The following is a 22,913-nucleotide window of genomic DNA, read 5'->3' as shown; positions in this document are numbered from 1 at the left end:
AAGAGGGGAGGCCTCAGGTGCACGTGGGGACACACGGATGGTCTCATTCTCAACGGCCTTCTCACAGGTGAGGCTCACAGGTGCCCCTCTTCTGAGCATCCCCCACCCCGGGGGCAGACTGGGGAGGCAAACCACGTGGGTGGAGTGGAGTCCCCGGGGGAAATGATGGAGGTAAGCAGCGGGAAGACCGAGTCAAGAAGAAGTGGGTTGCGGAAAGGCGGGTGACACTGGCAGTGAACCTCCACAGGCTGGAAGGAAAAGACAAGAGACAGAAAGATCAAAGAGGAAGGGACACGTGAAACGGAAGCAAGAAATGATCAGGGTAGGAAAGAGAATAAAGAATGAAAGCAAAAGATTTATTTGCTGAATAACGCGCGAAGAGCCAGACCTCCATCTCAGAAATGCTTCTGTGTCACCAAAAGTTTACAGTCCAGGTAGAATGATGGTGATGTCAAAATACACACAAATTCATATGCGTGAACCATATAAGACCTGGTATGTCCACGTGAGGGAGGATCACAGCATTTAAAGCGGCACAGCCCATTTTCTGGTGGCTCTTCCCTTTGCAATGCCACTTAAAATTATTACTCCCCAAAGGAGGCGTTGTTACCAGTGGACATGGGATTTTAAAGGCTTATAGGTCCAAGAATAAACTAGCATATATTAATATCTTATGTGCTTTAGAGACATTTTATAATTAGCAGATTGTTAGCTCACAGCTGTGTCAAAATGACACGAATTCAAGGCAAAATGCAAGACGCAGCCCTCTTTCCCTTGGCCCTCACAGTGGAGCCCCCCACAGCATGTCTTAAGGAACCGTCATCGTCATTCATAACAATGGCTGGTGTCTCTGGCTAGGCATCAGGTAGTACTCCAAAGGCTTCCTATGGATTAACTCACTTAATCCTCAGTGACCCAGGGTGAAGTGTGATTCCCACTTACCCAACAGGGAAACTGAGGCAGAAAGCAGGTAAGTACTTTGCTTGAGAAACAGCAGAGCTGGAAATGGAGCCCTGAAAGTGTGGCTGTGCCAGTACAAGAGAAAAGCCCTGGGCTGGTTCCTTTCCTATTCCTGCTGACATCCCCATGGCTCTAGGCTGACCACAACCCCTGCGGGGGAAGATGGGGATCCTCTTTTTGTCAGGGATTTTTGAACCTTTGGCAGCCTAAGTAGACCACTCCCCCTCCAAATTCCCTCTCAGGCTGGGGAACAAATATTTGAACAACACATCCCCTCACTGACTCCAGAGCCAGATGTTGAAAATATCTATGCCATAATAAGATTAATATAAATTTTTCATAAGTGTATCAAAAGCCATTTACTGATATTTTTAAAAGAGGAAATGAGGAAGAAATACACCAACTCAACTAAGAGCCAATTTAATAAGCAGTTGGGTGTTACTGTATCAGAGATGGTTCAAAATTATAGCAGTTACCACTGCCAGCCTCTTTCTCCCTCCAACCCCCAAGAAGACAGTGAGCCCTTTTTTTGGCCAGGGGTGTGGCATTAATTTAAGTTCTACCCCAAGATGTCGCACTTTGAGGTACTCACTAGATGACTGTGGAAATGAAAAGGCTTTGAAAAATGCTGATGGGCAAACAGCCCTCCACTGAGTTTCCGTGGGATCCCAGAAGTGCCTGCTGGGTGCCCTTCTGTGCAGCCAGCCCTGTACTTAGGACAGGAGAGGGGGGAGGGACTCACTTCCTGCCCTAAGGGATCTGTTTGCCCTTGGGAAGGTAAGTGAGGTGAGAAGGCCTTGCAGACACAAGGGAAGAACGTTGGACGGAATGGTGAGGGCATTTCAGTGTTTGGAAAATCATAAAAGGTGAGAGATCATGGAACCAAAGATTTCTAACCTTTCTGAGTTCCCACTCTTTTCTCAGAAAAAAAATATGCACGCACATTTTTTTTCTTCTGATTTCAGGAGTTTTAGAAACTCTCCTGACACCTTTCCATAGAATGCACATGGACCTCAAGTTAAAAAGTCCTAATTTATCTTAATCCCTTAATTTTACAAGGAGGAAGATGAGGCCCAGAGGGGTCAAGCTGGTAATTTACATGATAGACACTTTGACAATGGAAAGTCACGGAGACCCTTCGGTGTGGATCATGTGACCATCATCTTTCAGTCTCTCAAATCCTTTTCCCCATATTCTTTTATACCAGGAAATAAAGATGTGCAGTTCTCCCAAATTAATCTATGAAGTCACTGTAATTCCAATCAAAATTCCGGAATTTTAAAAAGGAATTAAAAACTGACTCTAAAATATCAGGAAGAGAAAACGTGCAAGAATGGGTAAGAAAACTTGAAAAAAAAAACAACTCGGGTTGGGGGATGGGAGGACACCTTTAGTAAACAAAACACAGAGTCTGAAACAGACCTGTGGGCACTAGGGCTACAGAAGGCATTTCAAATTTGGGTGAAAGAATACACTGGCGACTCTCAAAGTGTGGCCCGTGGGCCTTTGGGGTCCCCGAGATCCTTTCAGGGAAACCCCCAGGTCAGAACTATTTCCCAATCAATGCCAAGACATTGCTTCCCAGTCTAACTGCTTCTGTCATTCAGGGGCTTCATCTGAAGGCTTTGGGATGGGCCTCACTCCCATCATAATAGGGAAAGTGCTTGTGCATTCTGTGTTTTAGAAATTTCTCAGTTGTAGTTTCAAACATGACCTCTAGAAATATATATAATCTACCTAAACAAAAGTTCCTTGAGTCCTCAATAATGTTTAAGAGTGTTAAGGAATCCTGAGACCTAAAAGTTTGAGAACTGCCAGAAGTGAACAGTGAACAGCACTGGAACACTTCACTAAGCATTTGGGAAAAACAAAGTGAGAACTTTAGCTCACCACACACACACACACACACACACACACACACACACACACGTAGATTACAGATAAATTACTGTGCCAAACTGAAGAAATAAAATGTAAAGGTATTAGAGGGAAATAAAGGACATATGCCTATAATTTTGGGGTTCAGATATAAGACACAAAATCTAGGAGCCATGTAGTATCTGATTTGTAGATGGATTTTGTTAAAAGTTAAGCTTTTTTTTTTTGTAGTAAAAAAGTCAACTTAAAAGGTAAGTGACAGGTTGGGAGAAAAATATTCGCAAGAGATATTAAATGGTTATTATTAAGAATAAAGAACATGTTAATAGGAAAAGAACAAACAACCTGATTACAAAATGGACAGAGATTAGGAGCTGGCACATTGTGGTCATGAAAAAAAAAATGTCAACAAAAATGAAAATAAGCACAAGCTGATTATTATCCAGAAAATGGAAATTAAACCAATGAATTTCCCCCCCCAATCAAATTGGCCAAAGTTGGGGAGCCTGGGTGGCGCAGTCGGTTAAGCGTCCGACTTCAGCCAGGTCACGATCTCGCGGTCTGTGAGTTCGAGCCCCGCGTCGGGCTCTGGGCTGATGGCTCGGAGCCTGGAGCCTGTTTCCAATTCTGTGTCTCCCTCTCTCTCTGCCCCTCCCCCGTTCATGCTCTGTCTCTCTCTGTCCCAAAAATAAACGTTGAAAAAAAAAAAAAACAAACAAATTGGCCAAAGTCACAGCACCTGTAACATCCAATATGGATGAAGGTGTGGGGAAATGGGAGAATGAGTCAGTACAATCTCTTTAGGGGACAATGTGGCATGTCAGTCAACATTTAAAAGATGCTTAATTTTCCAGACACCTGGGTGGCTCAGTGTGCGCCTCAGTTGGTTAAGCATCAGATGACTTTGGCTCAGGTCATGATTTCATGGTTCATGAGTTCGAGCTCAGCATTAGGCTCTATGCTGACATGGCCGAGCCTGCTTCTCTCCCCCCTCTCTGCCCCTCCCCCACTCATTCCTCTCTCTCTCTCTCTCTCTCTCTCTTCTCTCTCTCTCTCTCTCTCTCTCAAAAATAAATAAATATTAAAAAATATGCCTGGGGCACGCCTGGGTGGCACAGTCGGTTAAGCGTCCGACTTCAGCCAGGTCACGATCTCCCGGTCCGTGAGTTCGAGCCCCGTGTCAGGCTCTGGGCTGATGGCTCGGAGCCTGGAGCCTGTTTCTGATTCTGTGTCTCCCTCTCTCTCTGCCCCTCCCCCGTTCATGCTCAGTCTCTGTCCCAAAAATAAATAAACGTTGAAAAAAAAAATTAAAAAAAAATATGCTTGGAGGGGCACCTGGGTGGCTCACTTGGTTAAGCGTCTGACTCTCGATTTTGGCTCAGGTCATGATCTTATAGTTCATGAGTTTGGAGCCCCCCCACGGGGCTCTGTGCTGATGTCACAGAGCCTGCTTGGAATTCTCTCTCTCCCTCTCCTTTTGCCCCTCCCCCATTCATGCTCGCTCGCTCAAAAAATAAACTTCAAAAAATTTTTTAAAATATGCTTAACTTGGGGCACCTGGGTGGCTCAGTCGGTTAAGCGTCCGACTTCAGCTCAGGTCACGATCTCACGGTCCGTGAGTTCGAGCCCCGCGTCGGGCTCTGGGCTGATGACCCAGAGCCTGGAGCCTGCTTCCGATTCTGTGTCTCCCTCTCTCTCTGCCCCTCCCCCATTCATGCTCTGTCTCTCTCTGTCTCAAAAATAAATAAACGTTAAAAAAAAAATTAAAAAAATATGCTTAACTTTCAGTGATTCCACATTTAGTTGTCAATTCTGGAGAAACACTAACACTCGTGCACAAAGACATACGTGCAAGATGGCCTGCCACCTCATTTTTATGCAATAAAACAATTAAGAAATCTAAGTATTCACCAACAGAAAAATATAGTATAGATTGTGTTCTGAAACTCTATAAAGCAGCTGGGAAAAAAATGAGATAGATCCATATGCTGACAAGGAAATACCTTCAGGAAACATCTAAAAATCAAACCGCTGAAGAATACAAGGAAAACGATCCTTCTTAGGTAGAAACAGTCCCTGCAACGGTGTACAGACACATACGTATTCAAACTCTTCGAATACCGTCTGGAAAGACCCATGAAAACTGACAAGGATTCCCACAGAACGACAGAGGAAGGGTGGAGAGCAGTGCTTCTTTTATGTTCCTATTTGAAATTTTTTTACGAGAGTTATGTTCTTCCAGTACCTGAGTGATTTAGAAAAACCCCAACAACCTCCTCCCCCACCTTGTGACCCCATGAGATGTAATCTGATGCTTATTCTTCACGCACTCACTCAGACAGACCGGTTAGGGGCAGTGGGAAAGAGTGTCAGTTCCCTGCCCGGAGAGAGGGGCTGGCGGTAAGGAGATCTGGGCTCCAGTTCTGGCAACACGGCTGAGTGTAAATTGGGGTCATCTGACCCTTCAGTGCAGGCTCAGCTGTAAGGGACCGATGGACACCTGTCCTACCTATTTCCTGGGGTCCCCCTGAGGACCCACAGACATCGGGACAGAAGGGCCCTGTAAGCTGAGTCTAGCAAAGGCCTGTGCCGCCGTCATTAATTTTCCAACGGGCAGTACGGTGTCTCTCCTTTCCGAGGGCATTGAGCCAAATCCGAGCCTTCTACCAAATTCCATTAAAACAGAACCGTGCCCATTAGGCCGTCGGTGCCTTTCAGACAGCGTGCCTCGAAACGAATGCAAATTGGGGATAAAAAGGCTTTTTGGCGAGAGCCTCCACACACGTAGAATCAATTACCATTTGATTTAGCAACCACTGAAAACTCTTCGTTTGGGAGCGCTGAACAATAAGTCATGATTAAAAATGACTGTAATCCTTTTAATTGGATGTTAATGCCGTTTCATCGTGATGACTGTTGATCGCAGGGCTTCTCCTCTCTGGCTCCTCCTCGAGGATGCTTCTGGCCCCGGTGGCCCTGTTCCTGCGGGGACCCCCGCGGAGACTTCCACCTGCAGATCCGCTGGTGAGCTGGAGGCGAGGCCACGTGGCTCTCCTGGCTCTGCGTGACCAGTGCCATGTCCTCTGAGGCTGTAATGTTGTCACCGCAGGCTCATGACTTGTTCCTCTTTCCGCCTTTCATGCGAGGAACTGCAGAGGACCGTGAGGTTACTCTAGCTTCACGTGGGGGTTCCCGGGGGGTCAACTCTTAGGTGCTGCACGTGTATTTCAAATAGGACGCATTTCTAACCGGTGCTAGCTCTCTCCCCTTTCCACTGTGCCTTCCCTCCCCTGGGTCCCCAGGGCTGAGCCCTCCGAACTGGCTCTGACTCTCCCTCCTCCCTCCCAGCAGCACTGATTTGATTGCTTACCTGCTCAGCTGTCCCCTTACCACCCATCTCAATTCCGGGGGCCTTTCCCCTGCACACATCGCCTCACCCGTTCCTTGTATTCCCTGCTGCAAATGAGTACTCTTAAGCACACAACCACCACGACAGAAAGGCTCCGGTGATGTCATTCACCTGCCAGAAATCTAAGCTGGTTCCCCAGCGTCCTGGGCAGGAAGGCTGACTGGTACACAATGCTGTCAGGGCCTTTCCCTTCCTGGGAGCAGTCACTCTTGCCCCTGACCCCCCAACCACGGCTTAGCTATCACGGCTCCCCTCCCGCCATGCCCGCCGTGTGTATGAGTCGTAAGTGCATCTGTGTGCTTGTACCATTAGGGCGGAGGGCCTGCTGACTGGGAGCACGGCCGAGCTGCCGGAGCCCTGCAAACCCTGCTGAAGGAATCAATGAACACAAGCCCAGGTCTGGCCCTACAGACGGGCTGCTCTTCCCTGACACATGCTGCGTATCACCAGGCCCTGCTCAGGCTGTTGGCCCTGCCTGGGATCTCTCCCCCCCATGTCTCCAGTTTTAGGATTTCTTCCCCAATCTTTCCAAGCCCTATGCAAACGCTACCTGCCAAAGCCTTTCCTGATTTCCCTGCAAGATGCCCTTCTGGACCCTCACCCTCACCTCAAGCTCTCCATGATGTTTTAGGCCACGTACGACTTAACTCTGCTTTTTAGAACTCAGAGTCATACACCAGGTCTCGGCACCGGCAGATGTTCATTGAGGAGATGAGTGAATCATTCTGTCCACCCTCGCTGCTCTGCCTGCCCCCTTTGATAGAATGTCCTTCAGAGGTCTGGGCCGGTGGCTCCTTCTTGACTTTGTAACCCGGGCAGAATTTGCACGGTGTGGGTATTGCGTCAAACGATCTTGGAAGAAACAGATGCCAAGCGGACCTCGTCCTTTGGAAACTGCCTGGCTGTGCGGAGAGAAGACCCAGTGCCTTTCTTCGTGGAGAAGACTCACCTTCCATCTCTCCCTGGGGAAGGGGGGGGGGGCGGCTCCTGAGAGTCCATAGCACCCAGCCACGCCACTGCCTCTGCTTCTCTGAGGCAGAGATAAGAGGGAGGAAGTGGCCTCAGGCCACTGGGGGATAAGGAGGGAACCGGAGGGAAGGCTGGCCAGGGCATCTGAGGCCCGGGCAGCATCCTTAGCCTCCCTGATGTGAGCAGGGCTGCACTGTGGGCTGGGAAGGGACCTGCTGAGTGCCACCAGTGAGCCTACTGGCTCTACCCATCCGTCCTCCTCTCCTCCCCCTCCTCGACCACCTCCCCCTCCTCCTCCACCTTCTCCTCCTCCCCCTCCTCTTGGCTTTGCCGCACTCAAACAAGATGCCATCCCATCCTTACTGACGGGTACCTCCCGCTTCTCATTGGGTGAGCTGCTTGATTCCTTTCTCCTGTGGTCCTGCTGGTGGCTCGATGAAGACCTTCTGGTATGTCAGGGTTTCTGTTGCTCCTGGCAGTGCTTCGATAGATAAGGTGCCTCCATTGGTTGTTAAATAGCCTTTTGTGTTTCTGATCTCTCTCATTTCATCAACGACATTGCTTTCAGTTGGATATTTCTCACAGTAAATCTGTGAGAAACCTTTGCCTGGACCCCGATTTCTCATCAAAATATTTCCATATCATGGTCAGGAGACCAGATTGGAGGCCACTGAAAAATTATAAATTTAAGTTATCCTCTTGCCCGAGAACAGTCAGCAGGTCACGTGCAGAGGCTACACTGGACTCCGGTCCTGTGCTCGGGCAGTTTGCCAGAAAACCTCCTCTTGTCTTAAGAGCTTGGTGCCATATAGACTCTTGCCCCATAGAGACTGTAGGTCTGGAGAGGACGAGCTGTGGGCCACGCTGCCATCGGCCATAGAGCAGTTGTCATGAGTGTGAAATGTCACGGATCAGTTTCATCCATCAGAAATCAACCACCTCCAAAGAGACTCCCAGGGCCTCAGCAGTGGAAGGAGGCTTGGAGGTCATAACATTATCTGATGCTAGAACCATGTAGGGAGGCGTGGTCCGTCCTCTTTTTGACCACCCCTAGGGCCTGTGATCTCATCGCTTCCCCTGGCCATGCTGTTTCTGAGCTGCCCCAGTGGTGAGCACATCTTTCTTAGTGAGCTGAAAGCTGTCCCTCAGAAGCACCTCCCTGGCCATCCCGATGCCCCTTCCAGAGCCACACAGGTGTCCACAGGAAAGGCAGGAGCCCAAAGTACCAAACAGGCATCCAGGGATGCCTTACTCCCTGGCATACAGGGATCCAGCCTTACTCATCATATATACATTATCACTAGTAACCAGAACTCAGTATTTTTTCAAAAACACATCACAACCTCATAGAACCTGAAGCATACTTTTTCTTCTGGAACACAGATTCCTGATACATCATCAGACCTCAACACTTCTTTATAGACCCACTCGATAGAAGGAGGGATTCTTCTGCAAAGCATGTACTTAAAACAGGAAAGACGCTGTCAGCACAGAGAGCCTGTAAGTAGTCATACCGATTGGGGGAGGAGTGTTCGGTGGCACATGAAACAATTTCTGTTCTGTGGAATTAAAAAAAAAACCCAGGACCTCACGTCTTAGTGTGGGTACGTCTGATGTTCCTGAAATTCTCCACTACTTCCAGAAAGAATAAAGATCGAAGTTGGGATTGCTGCTCAGACTGCCCCTATCCCTTCCCTGCCCATCTCTTCCCCACGGGCTTCTGTGCTGTCAGATTTCTCCGGAGTCCTGCTCTTGGTGCCTGATTTTCTCTGGGAGAGAAATGGGAGGGAGGGGGTTTATCAGATAATCTTTATATCAGCTGCAGTAGCTACCCTGGGATATTCTGGCTTCAGCTTTAGGTCACCTTTTAACAGGCAGGAGCCCAAAATGACAGTGGATCAAGAGGTGCCATAAAACCTGACCTCAGGGGCGCCTGGGTGGCTCAGTCGGTAAAGCATCCCACTTTGGCTCAGGTCATGATCTCGCGGTCCGTGGGTTCGAGCCCCGCGTCGGGCTCTGTGCTGACAGCTCGACCCTGCTAAATAAAGCTCTCTCCTCACCCAGACATCGTGGTTGCTTTTCCCCTAGTCCTGGGGGAGAAGGAGGGCCACCCACTTCCTTTTGCAGAGGAAGAATTACCAGGTAAATTTCCTTTATAATATTTCTCTAAGATTGAAGAGGAGTTGAGGATTTGGTTTTTCATATATCCGTCATCGCAAATGTCTTAGACGTAGATGATAGTAACAATCGTTTGGACAGAGCCACACGTGAGTTTGGATGGCTAAACCACTTCACTCACAAACTCACAGGACAATGGCGAGACAGACATAGACTCAGAGCTGAGCTGTACTGCTAGTGAGCTGCATGGACGGGTGTAAGAGAGAAACCTCTCAAATCACCTGTACTTGAGTGCCTGACTCCAGGGTACTTCCTCCCCAAAGGCCTGTGGGGCCAACAGAGCAGTGGCCTCCCTAGAGATGTCCTAATCTCTGGCAGCTCCGAATACATTACCGACATGGCACAAGGGAGTTGCAGACTGCAGGTCATGGACCCTGCGATGGGAAGATAATCCTGAATTCCCAGGGTGCAGCCACTCTTAAAAAACAGAGAGCTTTTCTGGCTGAGGTCAGAGAGATGGGCGGAAGAGAGGCGGGAGGGCTTCAAAGTGTGGGAGGGACCTGACCCACAATTGCTGGCTTAGAAGAGCAAGGAAGTCAAGAATCAGAGAATGGAGCAAGGAGACGGGACCTCAGTCCTATGCCCTGGGAACTCGGTCAACCACCCGTATGAGCCTGAAAGAGGATTCTCTCTGGAGCCTCCGGACGAGAGTCCAGGCTGATACCTTGATTTCAGCACTGCGGGACCCAGAGCAGAAATGAGCCAAGCCTGCTGGACTTCCGACCCACAAAACTGCGAAACAGTAAATTTGTGTTGCTCTAAGCCTCTAAAATACAGCCTGGTGCAAGCTGGAGCCTGTTACGAAAGGCTGTGGCCTGGAGGAGGCAGGATGCCCTGCAGGCGTGTCTGGCCACTGCAAGGGGCTTGACTGGCATTCAGAGCCAGCTGTCGCCCCCACTGGCTCTGACTGGGCCACGTGGCCGCCAAGCTCCTGAACGTGGAGAACACGCCTGGTAACACCCACCAAGGGAAAACCTCCGCACCTAGAGGTGACAACACCATTTGGAAAGGCAGCGGCTGAGATGCTTGGGAGTTTTCACGACCTGGGCCCTCCCGAAAACTCTTGACCTCTACCTGAGGATGATATTTTGGGGAAAACAAGCTAAAATCTTCTTTGAACCTAGTAGGGGCATTTCTCGCTTTCCTCTCCTTTCCATGCGAATAGTTTCTCCAGCAAAGTCAGCATGCTACCCTTTCTACCAGCAACGTTTGTCTGTTCCCCTTCCTGGGGAACACAGTGCTCTTGATTACACACACTATGGGCACAGCCAAATCATGAGAATGAGCAGACGTGTGTGCTCTAAAAGAAGGTTCTAGCAGAGCCCGCCCGTTGCACACATTGCCACAAAAAGAAGCTTCTATGAAATCGCTCCTGCCATGCGTGCAGATGACGCTTTGGTGTTGGGTGTTCTCCCTGATATCCCATATAATTGGTCTCGTCACCATAGTATGTCAAGTACGTAATGCTTGACTCTCACAGGTCAAAAACTTGAGACACAAAAGCGTTAAAAGAAATGACCTCAGACTTCATTTAAAAGAAATGACCTCATTCATCGTGAGGCAGCAGGAATCCAGGACCCACAACCTGGTCCTTCCTTGTGACTCTTTCTGGGGTTGGGAGATGATAAGATCCACGAGCTGGGAGGCCTGTAGTAGGTGTCACGAAGACCCAACAGCACAAACCACACACAAGAGGTGCATGCTGTCTGCTAGAGAGGGGACCGCTGTGCCCAAAGGTGGCACCCAGGAGAGCCACATGGGGCAGGAGGTAGCCTGCAGGCCCCAAGGAATGGGGCAGCTGAAATCCCCCAGATCTCAGGTGGGCTTTTGCCTCCCCTCCCCACCGAGAGGGGTCCCTGTCACTGATACCTCTCATTGTCTGAAATGCTCCACATGCATTCTGCACAGACATCCAGGGGTCAGAATGGTCACAGGTGCCAGGGACAGAGGAGGGGAGGTGGCTCAGGTTGCCACACTCTCGAGGCTTCAGAAAGCATTCCAGCTGGTAGCCCAGACCTTGGTTCCGGTCTAAGGTGCATGTATAAAACTTAACATGACCAGCGTGTTTTCATGATGTGACCAACTTCCTGAAAGACAGATAAGCCTCTTCTTCTGGGAAGAAAAGACAAGGCTTGACTGTAAGATATGCCAAAGCAACAGGCCTTGAAAACAGAAGGGCATGGAGGAGATGATGGTGGAGGGTGTCACCCTGGCAGGACTGGGGACAGGGATGAAGAGAGACATTTCTCATGAGACCGGTTCTAAGCAGCCACAAACATTGAAAATTCCATTCTCAGGACCACCTTTCCTTCTGGATAACTTCTAGCTAACTCTTGCTTCCCAGATCCTTAATAGAAGACATGACCCAAGACCCCTTTGTATATCTTCCATATGTCGCCTGTCCCCCTTTTAAGAGGTTAGTCGACTATAGGATCTGTACTTGCAACCAACGTTCTATGTTGCCTATGAACACAGAGGCACCAAAAAGGAGATACTTTATATTATGCAAATATCTATAAGACCACATTTGTTGTCAGTTCTATCTTAATAACACTACCACCAGCCACACACCAGTTCCCAGGGACGTGAGCCAGCTTATCTTACTAACTAAATGCTGTACATGATCCATACATCTTCATCAAGTTCTTCATTCATTGTTTAAGAATTCTCTACCACAAGATGAAGATTGCTTTTGGGAGTACTGAGAAGTTCAAGTCCAGTCTACTTGCTTATGTGAAGAAGAAAGGGAGCTGGGTCCCAGATGGAGCCAGGTCAATGGGTCCAGTGGGCCAACGCTACAACAATGAATGTGAAACTTAGGGGGATGGGTGAGGCGGGGAGCCCATTCGAGTGCATCACGGGTGAATATTTTTCTTTCAAGAAGTTCAAAATAAGTGTGGTACACGCCCATATATACTGTTTGGCAGGACGGGATTAATCTGAATGGCCCGAGATTGGCCACCTTTGGTCCATTCAAGACTGAGAAAAGGTGTTCTGTTCCCAGAAACAATAGAGGTCATCCAGACTGTCTGGAGGGGCGCCCAACGAGATTCCCAGATGGAATCCATATAGAGGGTCAGAGGATTCCCATCAGGTGACTGCGTACCAAGAAGGCAACCCACACACGGGCATCTATAAATACACTGCAGGGACCACCTCCTGATCAAAATGAGGTGGACTGCACCTTGTAGCCCTCTTTCTACCCAAACCAACCTGACTTAACACATATCAATGCAGGTTCCTGGGGTGGGCAAGAACTTACACTTGGCTTTCTAGCTAAAGAGCGCTTTGACTTAAACAGAGCTAAGTGAGTCGCTTTGAGGTTCCAGCATTCAGACACCACAACGCATGCGAGTGAATACGGGGAGTTTTTTGGAGGATTTACAGAATGCAAGAAAGTGCGAGTTCCGAGAAGAAAAGCCAGGGCGCAGACGATGAGGTAGTTGAGGAGGTCAGTCCAATACCGAACACGTTAGCATTGTGAAAAACACAACGACCAGAAAGGATATCTCGCAGGACTGTCCTTAAGAGCATTTAGGAATCCTGTTTGTTGTGAACCTGTGGGAAATGAAACCAAAATTTAGTATGCAAACATTCACCTCCAGAAAAACAGGCTTTATGCAGAAAGCTCCCTCATCTACATGAAAATAATAGGTGTCTAAAGATCAATTAAATAATTATATTTTGTTGTGCTACAGCACCAGCATACTGATCGGGGACTGAGATTCCACCACAGTTATTCAACCAGAAAATGGCAGATTCATAATTAGACCCGACATCTGCAGGATATTTTTTCAATAAAAGCAGATGGATGCCTGCGTCCTTTCCCATAAATTATAGTTCTGATTACTCCTTTGTTTTCCTCATTTTAATAGGAAAACAGAATACTGTATGCTATTTTTTCCTCTTCTTTTATGAAAGACTGTTTTTCCAAAGTTTGTTAACTTTTGACCTGGGGCATCCTATAAACCAGGCTGCGTACAAAAGACGTCTTTCTCTGCACCCAGAGTAAGCAAACTCATAACGTTGGAGTTTATTACTGACTCCTTTAGGCTTGAAGACATTTTAACATGAATTGTGTGTGCAAAAAAAAAAAAATTCTTTAGGGACTTGAGTAAAGATGTATCTGACAAGAAGCAGTTTTTATTGTACGTGTTGACATCATGGTTTTTAAACATAAATGCCCATGGGGGAGGAAGTCTTGGTGCTCCCATCATGGGGTGGTGATGCTGGGCCCCTGCTGTGCTGTGTGAAGCCATGTGTTTTGGGGACATCATCTGGCTCGGGGTAGAGATGAGAGGCACAGGGAGGACAGACACTGTGTTATCTCTGCTGCGGCTGCAGGGGGCAGTTAGAGGCAGGGTCCTGGACCCCTCTGTGTGGGAGGGAAGGCTGAGGGTGGGGTGGCTCCAAATTCATCCTTGAGGCCCCATTTCCTCCCTCTGTGCTGTGTTCCCCACAGTCCACTGCTGAGGCACAAAGATGTGCCAAAGAGCAGGAAAATGAAGAAGGAGAGCTTATGGCTTCTTCTTCCATCTCCGCTAGGCCAGTGGGGCAAAGCCAGCACGTGGGCTGGGGGAGATCCTAGAGAAAACACCATCTTGAGGCAAAAGGAAGACACTAAAAGAAATGACTTCTCTTTCCCTACTGACCCCAAACTGGCTTGCTTTTCCAAACCTTCCCTTCTCAAGAAGGAAGTCCAGCCATCAGGTTCCCCAGAATCTTTGCTACAACAGGATTCTCCCCCAACCTCCCTTCAGAGCCCCATTACCTGGCAGGGAGAACTCAGGTGACAGTGCTCTGCCTTTGCCAATGTTTTCATAATCTTAGAGGATCATGGGAGTAACGTAAAAATCTGCCCTTCCTTAGAGCATGGAATGCCAAGCCAAGTTGGGGGTGGGTGGGGTTGTTCAGGGGGATTTGTTGGGGGGTATAGAACAAGGGGAGAGGATAATCTTTATTTGCTTTCGTTCAACACACTCGGGTAATTTGCAAGCAGGTAAATTCTGAACGCTTTTTTTTTTGTGGAGAATGGGATTAACAATATTTAAAGCATAAACTACAGCAAACTCCATTTTCTCCCATCTAAGTACTAACCAGGCCAGACCCTGCTTAGCTTCCCAGATCAGCGCGTTCAGGGTGGTATGGTCGTAGACCAGCAAACTCTATTTGGCTGGATCTGGGGTGAGTAAACCTTTAGGGAAGATGAAAGTGAAATGTACCGCACCCAACTGTGGTGGGTGTACCCAAATGTACACCACCCGCCCGCCAGGTGGCCGGCTTCACAGTGTGTGTGTGAGTGTGTGTGTTCCCAGAGTTCACGTGTGCAGGTGAGCAAGCGAAAACTGGCCCTTGATACCCAGAATGTAAGGGCAAGGCCATAAATACACTTCAGTAATACACATATGAAAGCATTTTGAAGTTGCTAAAGGTGATATAAAAACGTCAAGTTTGAATACTATTTTTTTAGGTCATAAATGTGCTGCAACTATCAGCACTTATTTCTTCTCGAGTTGTGTAAACCACAGTTTCTTGTCTCTGATTCTTTTGCCTATTAATAAGCAGATAGGACCCTGGCTACATTTTTGCCATTTTCAACTCTGAAAATAGAGAGCAAAGGGCCACCATTAACACCCTTCTCAGGTAGGGTGGAAAAGGCCTCTAATAAACCTTAATTCTCTTCTTGGGATCCCACCCAAGTTATGGCTCTCAAGCATAGATTACAAACTTGCGTCACATTCAGATGAAGGGATTTCAGCCAAAAAGAACGGGACCTACGTTTTAAAATGCCATGAACACTTAGGAGATTCCACGTAAGGTCCAATCATGACCGACGTTTCCATGCAAAATTTTCTATGCCCTCCCTATCTTGGGCTGCACCAAACCCAACCCAACGAGCGGCAGGAAATATGCACTTCTAACTTCAGCCTGGGCACATGCCATCTGTGGTATCAGTGCTGCTGCCCGGGGAAGAAAGTGGGCTTGTGTTCAGACAGTGAGGGACACATTGCAGGAGGAAGCTTTGCACTTGCTAATGGATGGCTGTACTTCAGGAATGTGGACCAGAGGCAACGCTGGTCTCTCATGTTGCTAATGGGCACTGTAATGGAAGTTAAAGGCTTAAGTTTATAGTTCAAAGCCAATTAACTTCCTTCTCATCACTCCCTGTTGTTGGAAAGTGGATAACCAAGAGAGCAAAGAAATTCAAAGTCATGACCTTCAGAATGGGAAATAAGAAATGTCATTTGCTTAGGCAAATACACATTAAAATCATTAATATCCCAATCTCAGTTTTAATAATGTTGCTTCCTTCCTTTAATTATGTTGCCAGGGATTTACTAATGTTTAGCAGGTAATTGAAAATCTTTTCAATTGTATATTTTTAATGTGTGTGTGTGTGTGTGTGTGTGTGTGTGTGTGTGTGTGTGTGTTAGAAAACCCAGTCTTCAGCCTCAGACATTGTTTTCTAGGGACGGTGACTGTTCTCACTTAAGCCAGTATCATGTTAATGTTAAAAACAAACAAAACTATTTGATGGTTATCATTGCAGCCCATTATCCTTTGTGCAAAATGTGGGAATGATTCTTTCAGGGAATCTCTTAGCAGAAGAGAAAGTGAGGTCACTGAGATTGCAGCAGGGGCAAGTGTATCAAGGAAAAAGTCTTGTAAGTGAAAGACAGCCTGATCTGGGGCGTTCAGGCAGCTGTGGCCGGAAGGATCAGGAATGGGGAGTAGAAGGAACAAGGGAGAGAGGGCAGGGAGAAGGGCAGCCGGGGAGGCCAAGGAGGGTGACAGGGAGGGAGGGGTGACAGGGGAGGAGGAAGAGAGGGGAGGGCAGGGGAGGAGAAAGGGGAGAAACACAAAAGGGGGCAGGCTGGAAGTGAGGAGAGGTCCAGGAAGAGGGGAAAGAGAAGAAAGAGAAAGCCCGAAATGATCAAAATATTAAATCAAAATTAAATCCGAAAACCAAAGTCAGGCAAATGGTTACATACATAATCTGATTTCGCCAGCATACTTACGAAGAATGACGTGGGTGATAACGAATGCAAGTATAAAGACTGTCAGAAAAGACAGAGATAAAATAAACATATAAAAAAATCTGTAGTTTCTTTTCCCCACACAGTTGCCTACCCAGGGACAGTGGTGATCAAACCGTTCTGAAATGAGAGGCAGAAAAAAAAATACGGAAATCAGTTAATAAAATGTCTTTTTACTTGACGGAAACTCTCCCTGCTACCCAATACTCTGACGACGCACTTGGTCCTTGAATGGTGTGGGGGCACACGGCCAAAAACCCCATCTAACTCTGACCCCCCAGAAACTTAACTGTAATAGCCCACGATCGACTGGAAGCCTTAGCGATCACTTACACAGTCGATTAACACATATTTTATACGTTCTATGTACTATATGCTGTATTCGTACAATAAAGTGAGCTAGTGGAAAGAATATGTCATACAGAAAATCAGAAGGAAAAGAAAATACATTCACGGTGCTGTGCTGTGTTTACGGGGAAATACCCACGTATAAGCGGCCCCACGGAGTTCCAGCCTGTGTTGTTCAAAACCCTACCACACTGTGCATTTCCAAATCCACTGCTCAGAGAAATGCTTAACATGCAGACAGGTGAAGCACAGAATCATTCTTTCAACGGAACTTAGCTGGTTTGAAAGCACAAGGAACATGCACCCTTCTCACACAACAACTTGAAGAAACAGGCGCTCAAGTTCTCGTGACAATTAGAAAAGGGACGATTTCCCTGTTTTGTACCAACGGGCTTTTTAGGTTCCCAGAACAGTCTTCCCTCAGGATGGTTGTTAAGTGCTGGGCTGGGCAGGGCCTGGGCTCGGCCCCTCGCTCGCGCGCATGTGTGTGAGTGCACACGTGTGTGTCTGTGCGTGGGACCGAGTGAGCACCTCTCTCGTCACGTGTTTGCATGCGTGCTTGCGTGTGGGCACGCACGTGTGGTACTGAGTGACACGTCTCTCGTCAGCGGCTGTAGACGGAGGTCCCTGTCCAGGGGGCCTGTCCCAGGACAGAGGGATAGTCTCTTGTTCTCCCCTCCCATGACAACGGTCTCCCAAGGAAATGCCTCCACTCTTTCAATAGTTGCAGGAAAATTGGTATTTTTAAAACCGTGGTCTTCACGTGCAAGGTAAGACACCGCGTCTCTCAGCCCACAGTTCTTGGCTAAGTTACCTGTGAAACGGAGATGCTTTCATAGAGTCCTTGTGGGGTTAAGTAATGTCTGGGAAAGCCTTTCTACAAAGCACACAGTGTTTTGTGGTTTGTTAAGAGAAGTCACATACCTTGATACCTCTGGCCTTGAGCCATTTTAGGAGGAAAATGATGCTGCCCTAATTTATAGGGGAGCCAACGGAGGCCTAGAGAGAGGGAAGGCTGCTCGTGTGGGGCCACACAGCTCAGAATCAGGAGAGCTAGAACCCGAGGGCACCCCACAAGTGCCCAAGTGCTGGGACTGGGCACTTCCGCACCGTCACCCCCGGTTCCCTACGTACAGACCCGCGTCTTCTCACCTCGGGAATTTCACACAACGTCTGAAATGAGGTTGTGACTCGTCCTTCCCCCTGCAAGTAATGGCCAAGTGCTTCTCTTTTCTCTACTCCTTGGCTGGTTTTCCATCCAAAGGACTATCCAGAGTGCCCTCCTAACCCACCCTGATCTGACCGCCTGCTGCCAGGGGGGCCGAAAACACCAGGGGGGATGAGTTAGCTTTTTACACGGCGTCTTTCCCAAGCTTAACTTCTATTCAGTTTTCATATTTTAAATCCCTATGTGTGTTTTATTTATTTATTTGTTTATTTTAACGTGGATCCATTTTTTTTGAGGGGGAGGGGCAGACAGAGGGGGGAGACACAGAACGCAAAGCACAGAATCTGAGCTGTAGGCACAGAGCCCGATGCAGGGCTCAAACCCACAAACCCACACGGCCTGAGCCGAAGTCAGACTCTTAACGTTTTAAAAACACACACAGAGAGGCGCACATCAAGTGTGACCATGTAAGTAAACTGACCAAAGTCAGGCAAGGCGGTGTTGCCTTTCTTTCTGGTCACCTGTCACAAATCACTCATCTTCTATTTTATGTTTCCTACAAGCTTGCTTCTTGAGAAGGGTGCAAGGACACCTGGGGACAGTGGTGGCAGAGGAGCCCTAAGAGTCATGCTTGTCTGCAAGTAGTGCAAACGACAAACAGCCAGTCTGAGCAGGGGACCCGAAGAGAAATTTCAGGCCTCACTGGTCTGGTGACAGCCCGATGGCCTGTCACCAGAGGCTGGCACGTGAGGTAAGTAATGCCTGTTGCTGGACCACATCATGTGATGACATGTGTTGCCAAGCCACACAGCTGGAAAAGTGAACTCTTGTGTAAAAACAACCTCAGTTCTCCCAAGTCACTGGTCTATGCGGGCTGTACTGGAGACATCTACACAAAGAAGGGCAAAAAGAGAGAAAAAAATCTGAACCAGTGAGATTTTCCCAAGACTTTGTGCCATTTTGAGAAGCCTCTTCTTTATCCATGAGCACAGAAAATGGGAATGAGAATTGGAGGCCTGGGGCCACAGGACCACATGTTAGGTCAGAATCTCTGACCCCAGCTGCGAAAGCTGATCTCCAAATCCAAAATATGTGGATTCAGCCTCTTCACTCAAGCGAAAGTCGCCTAGCAGCGCAGAAGACACTAAGGCTTGGGAGGTGTCACCAACACTGTGGACACCCCCGTCGAAGTACAAGGGTCTTGGCCACCCACTGTCGACCATGGCTGTGGGGGCGGGCGGTTGTTTTGGTTTTAGCTTAGAAAGTTTACTAGCGGCTGAGGGAGGCAGACCCACTGGAGAAGTGAAGACGGTAGATGGTGTGCATGAGACCCTTGCTCATGGGGTCTGGGAGGCTTCTTGCAAAACCAGTCATGTCTCAGGAATGGTGTGAACGCCTGGTGGCCTGGCAGTCTTGAGCTGGAAGCAGTTTCCACTTGGAAACTTGTCCTACTCAAAACTTTCTAGGCTAACAAAAATCCCACTGAAATGTAGGCTCCCCGTGAAATTCTTTTATTGAACGTTTTCCACATCCTTCTTGGTGTGTGTTGAATACACGGCGGTAAATGAGCCTCCGAGACTCGGTGGGCATCTCTGTCCAATGGCCGCTTGCGCCGTGCCATGCCCTCCGCCATGCCCTCCTCCCATCCCCTTGCTCAGTTTCACTCTCTGCCTGACTTCTGGAGGTGGGCTGCACCCTGGGCTCAGCTTGGGCCTCTCCTCTCCTCTGTGGATTCTCTTTCTCCCAACGTTCAAATGCCAACCAAAATGGCCATGCACTGCCTTCGACAGGTCCTGTCAGCTCTACCCCCACGTTGATCCAAAATCATCTATTTTTTGTTCGTGTTTGCCAACACTACTCTAAGCCTTTGATGAATATTTGTCAAATGACTGAATAAGCCCTCATACCGCCAAAAGGACATCCAAGCCAGCAAGCGTGTTGCCCAATGTCACACAGTTCACGAGTACCAAGGCTGGGAAGAAGCCCTGCTCTATCTGCCTCCAGGATCCTGGCTCTGAAATGCACGCTGCCTTTCTTGAGTATTTTCCCTGCGCCCAGCACCACGTCAAGTGCTAGGGAGGAAAACACCACCACCCCCCCATGGCTTCAAGGCATTCCTTATCTTATCTGATGGGTTGCTTTGTTTTCAGCCTCCAGATACCCCTCAGACTCCGGGAATGAACTCCTAACAGAGAAAACCCAACTGAATGTCTAACTCAATCTGTTCTCTCACCGATGTTGGCAAGCGCACAGTCTCTCTTTACGGGTCAAGGATAAAAGCAGGACAAGAGGTGTCACCCCAGCCCGCGTGGCTCTGCTCTGAGCGCACTCGCCCTAGCTCAGAGTGGAAGGAGCTCAGCGGGGGTCTGGGGGTGTTCCGAGTGGGGAGGCTTCTGTTACTCAGTTTCCAGGGGAGAAGAGCACACGAGAGTTGGGGACAGGCTGAGATGGGACAAGAGGAAGTGGCCACAGCTGCGCACGACGTGCTCCCGGGGACCTGGATGAAGCAGTAATTGGCCGAGAGGGAGAACATCTGGAGGAGGAGAGGGGAACCCAACCGCTGGAAAGCTACTTGCAAGAATCTGCAACATCGGAGACATTTTGAACGACTATCATTAGAGGTCAGCTCGTGGATTTTCCACGTGGAAAAACTAAACGGGTGTCCTGTGTACTGGCGGTGGAGTGGGGGGTGCTGTGGGAGATTCTTTAAAAAAAAAAAACGCTTTGGACTTTCTGCCACATCCCTTGATTCTGAGGTCCGGACCCGGCCAGAAGGGAGTGGCCTCTACACTGCTACATTTCTGGAGAGTTCCTTTAAAAAGCACTAGGAGCTATTCCCTGGGCTATGCTATGCTGTTGTGGGTCTGTGCTCAGTCTTGCCGCACACAGGCACAGCTTCAGGGGTGGGAAATGGAACACAGGGGCAGGGCGGGGTGCTGATAAACCTGGAAGCTTCTGTAAAGTAACTGGAGATCCGAGTAGCCAGCGGGGGCGCCCTGCCCACGGCCCTGTTAGCACCACACCACCCTGTGTGGATCTGTTCTCCCCTCCTTCCCCTGGTGAGCCTTGCGGTAAGAGACAATTTCTGGCCACCCGAATTGCCTGGCAGACACTCAACAAACATGCACCAAGCCGAGGAAGAGACGCCTTTAATCGCTTTTGGTGGGTTTCTGGGTAGTCGCCGCTCCTGGTGGCCAGGAACAGACACTGAAAATGCTGGTCAAGGAGAAGATCGCTGGGGAGCCGACCGGAGGAAAAGGCAGGGTCTGTGAAATTTGAATGAGTTCAGAGAAGGCTGGGGGTTGGAAGCTGTCGACCAGAGGTTAAAAGCTCCCGCTGGATACTTCTTAGTGTCAATCAGCTCACGGCAAGAAGTGGCCTCTACACTAACAGTGGGAGGCAGAGGTGGTTTTATGAAAAGCTCCACAGGATGCCACAGGGGGGCCCAGATGCTATGTTTGGGATGCAAGCCGACTTCAAAAAGTCACCTGCCCTGAGATCTAAGTGGGGAAAGAAGGTTCCATTAAAATGGCCAGTGGGGGCACACTTTAGAAAAGTCTTATTTTGTTAACCCCAAAGTCAAAATAATAATGACAGTATTATGATTATGATTATCAATTTTAAACAGAGAGAGCAGGGGAGAGCGGTAGAGGAAGAGAGACAGAATCTCAAGCAGGCTCCACACTCAGCGAGGAGCCCAACGAGGGGCTCAATCTCACGACCCTGGAATCATGACCTGAGCCGAAATCAAGAGTTGGACGCTCAACTGATTGAGCCACCCAGGCACCCCAACAATAATATTATTAACGATGATTAAAGGTACCATTCACTGACTGCCTGCTACATGATTGTGTATTTTATTATTTCATCGTCTGTCATCTGTCCTGGACAACAGCCCCAGAGTAGCCCCAGGTGCTATGCCCACACCTTATAGACCAGGGAATCACCACGAAAAGTGAGGGACTACCCATCAGGGGCCACAGATTCTGAGCAGAGACTATGCCTCAGCCCCGACCAGAGGAAGATTTGGGGGAGAAATGGAGTATGAAAAAGACCCTTAAAAAAAGGAAAATAGAAGCATTAACATTGTACCAGGACAGAAAAGTCCGCTGAAATATTAAAGAAAAAATATTTGCTAAAGCTGTGTTTGAAGGTTGCCAGAGAAAGGAATACAATGCTTGAAACATTAAGAATTTAAAATCTCCTAGAAGTCAGGCTCTAATATAGGCCCTCAAGAACGGGATCCAGAGGTAGAGAAAAATCATACCCTCAGGCCAGGCAGCAGCGGACCCAAAAAGTCTGCATTTTCCAGACAGTGGTCCTGGGCTCTAGGTGGGCCACATCTCAGCTTGGTCAGGAGAAGGGAAATAACAATCCTAACTTCCTTCTCCAGCAGTGTCTCGAGAATCGTGTGAAAATATAGATGTAACTATGCAATTGAAATTAAAAACTTCTCATTTAGATGTTACTACATCTAAAGTAAGTGTTGTTAAAGGTACGGAATGGAAAATTATTTTTCCTTTAAACCTAGCGCTTTTTTTTTTTAACTTCCCCAATTGGACAAATCTTGCCCTATGAGGTATCTTTTGTTTCTTTTTTTTTTTTTTTTAACTGAGTTGAATCCTCAGCAGCTTTTTTTTTTAAGTTTATTTATTTTTGAGACAGAGAGAGACAGAGCATGAACGGGGGAGGGGCAGAGAGAGAGGGAGACACAGAATCGGAAGCAGGCTCCAGGCTCCGAGCCATCAGCCCAGAGCCCGACGCGGGGCTCGAACTCACGGACCGCGAGATCGTGACCTGAGCTGAAGTCGGACGCTTAACTGACTGAGCCACCCAGGCGCCCCTCTTTTGTTTCTTTTTTAAAATGAGGAATGCCGAGGTAGAGCGGCACGTATTGTCACCCGGCCTTTATGGCTCCCGTGTGATTCTTAGACACTAAATAATTCATGCTGTTCTAAACTTTTGG

The 22,913-nt window shown here is 48.3% G+C and overlaps 1 protein-coding gene across 1 annotated transcript in view; it reads right to left on the bottom strand.

Moving 5' to 3' along the window:
• The window catches only part of ZDHHC14 (zinc finger DHHC-type palmitoyltransferase 14), a 293,821-nt gene that overhangs the window by 24,302 nt on the left and 246,606 nt on the right, over positions 1 to 22,913 (bottom strand). The window contains 2 exon segments of the mRNA XM_043593110.1: positions 12,904 to 12,952; positions 16,414 to 16,551. Coding sequence (XP_043449045.1) covers positions 12,904 to 12,952; positions 16,414 to 16,551 — 187 coding nt within the window.

Source organism: Prionailurus bengalensis, chromosome B2, assembly GCF_016509475.1.
Source record: "Prionailurus bengalensis isolate Pbe53 chromosome B2, Fcat_Pben_1.1_paternal_pri, whole genome shotgun sequence".
NCBI classification, from domain to species: Eukaryota; Metazoa; Chordata; class Mammalia; order Carnivora; family Felidae; genus Prionailurus; species Prionailurus bengalensis.
This window is presented reverse-complemented; position numbering and strand designations above follow the sequence as displayed.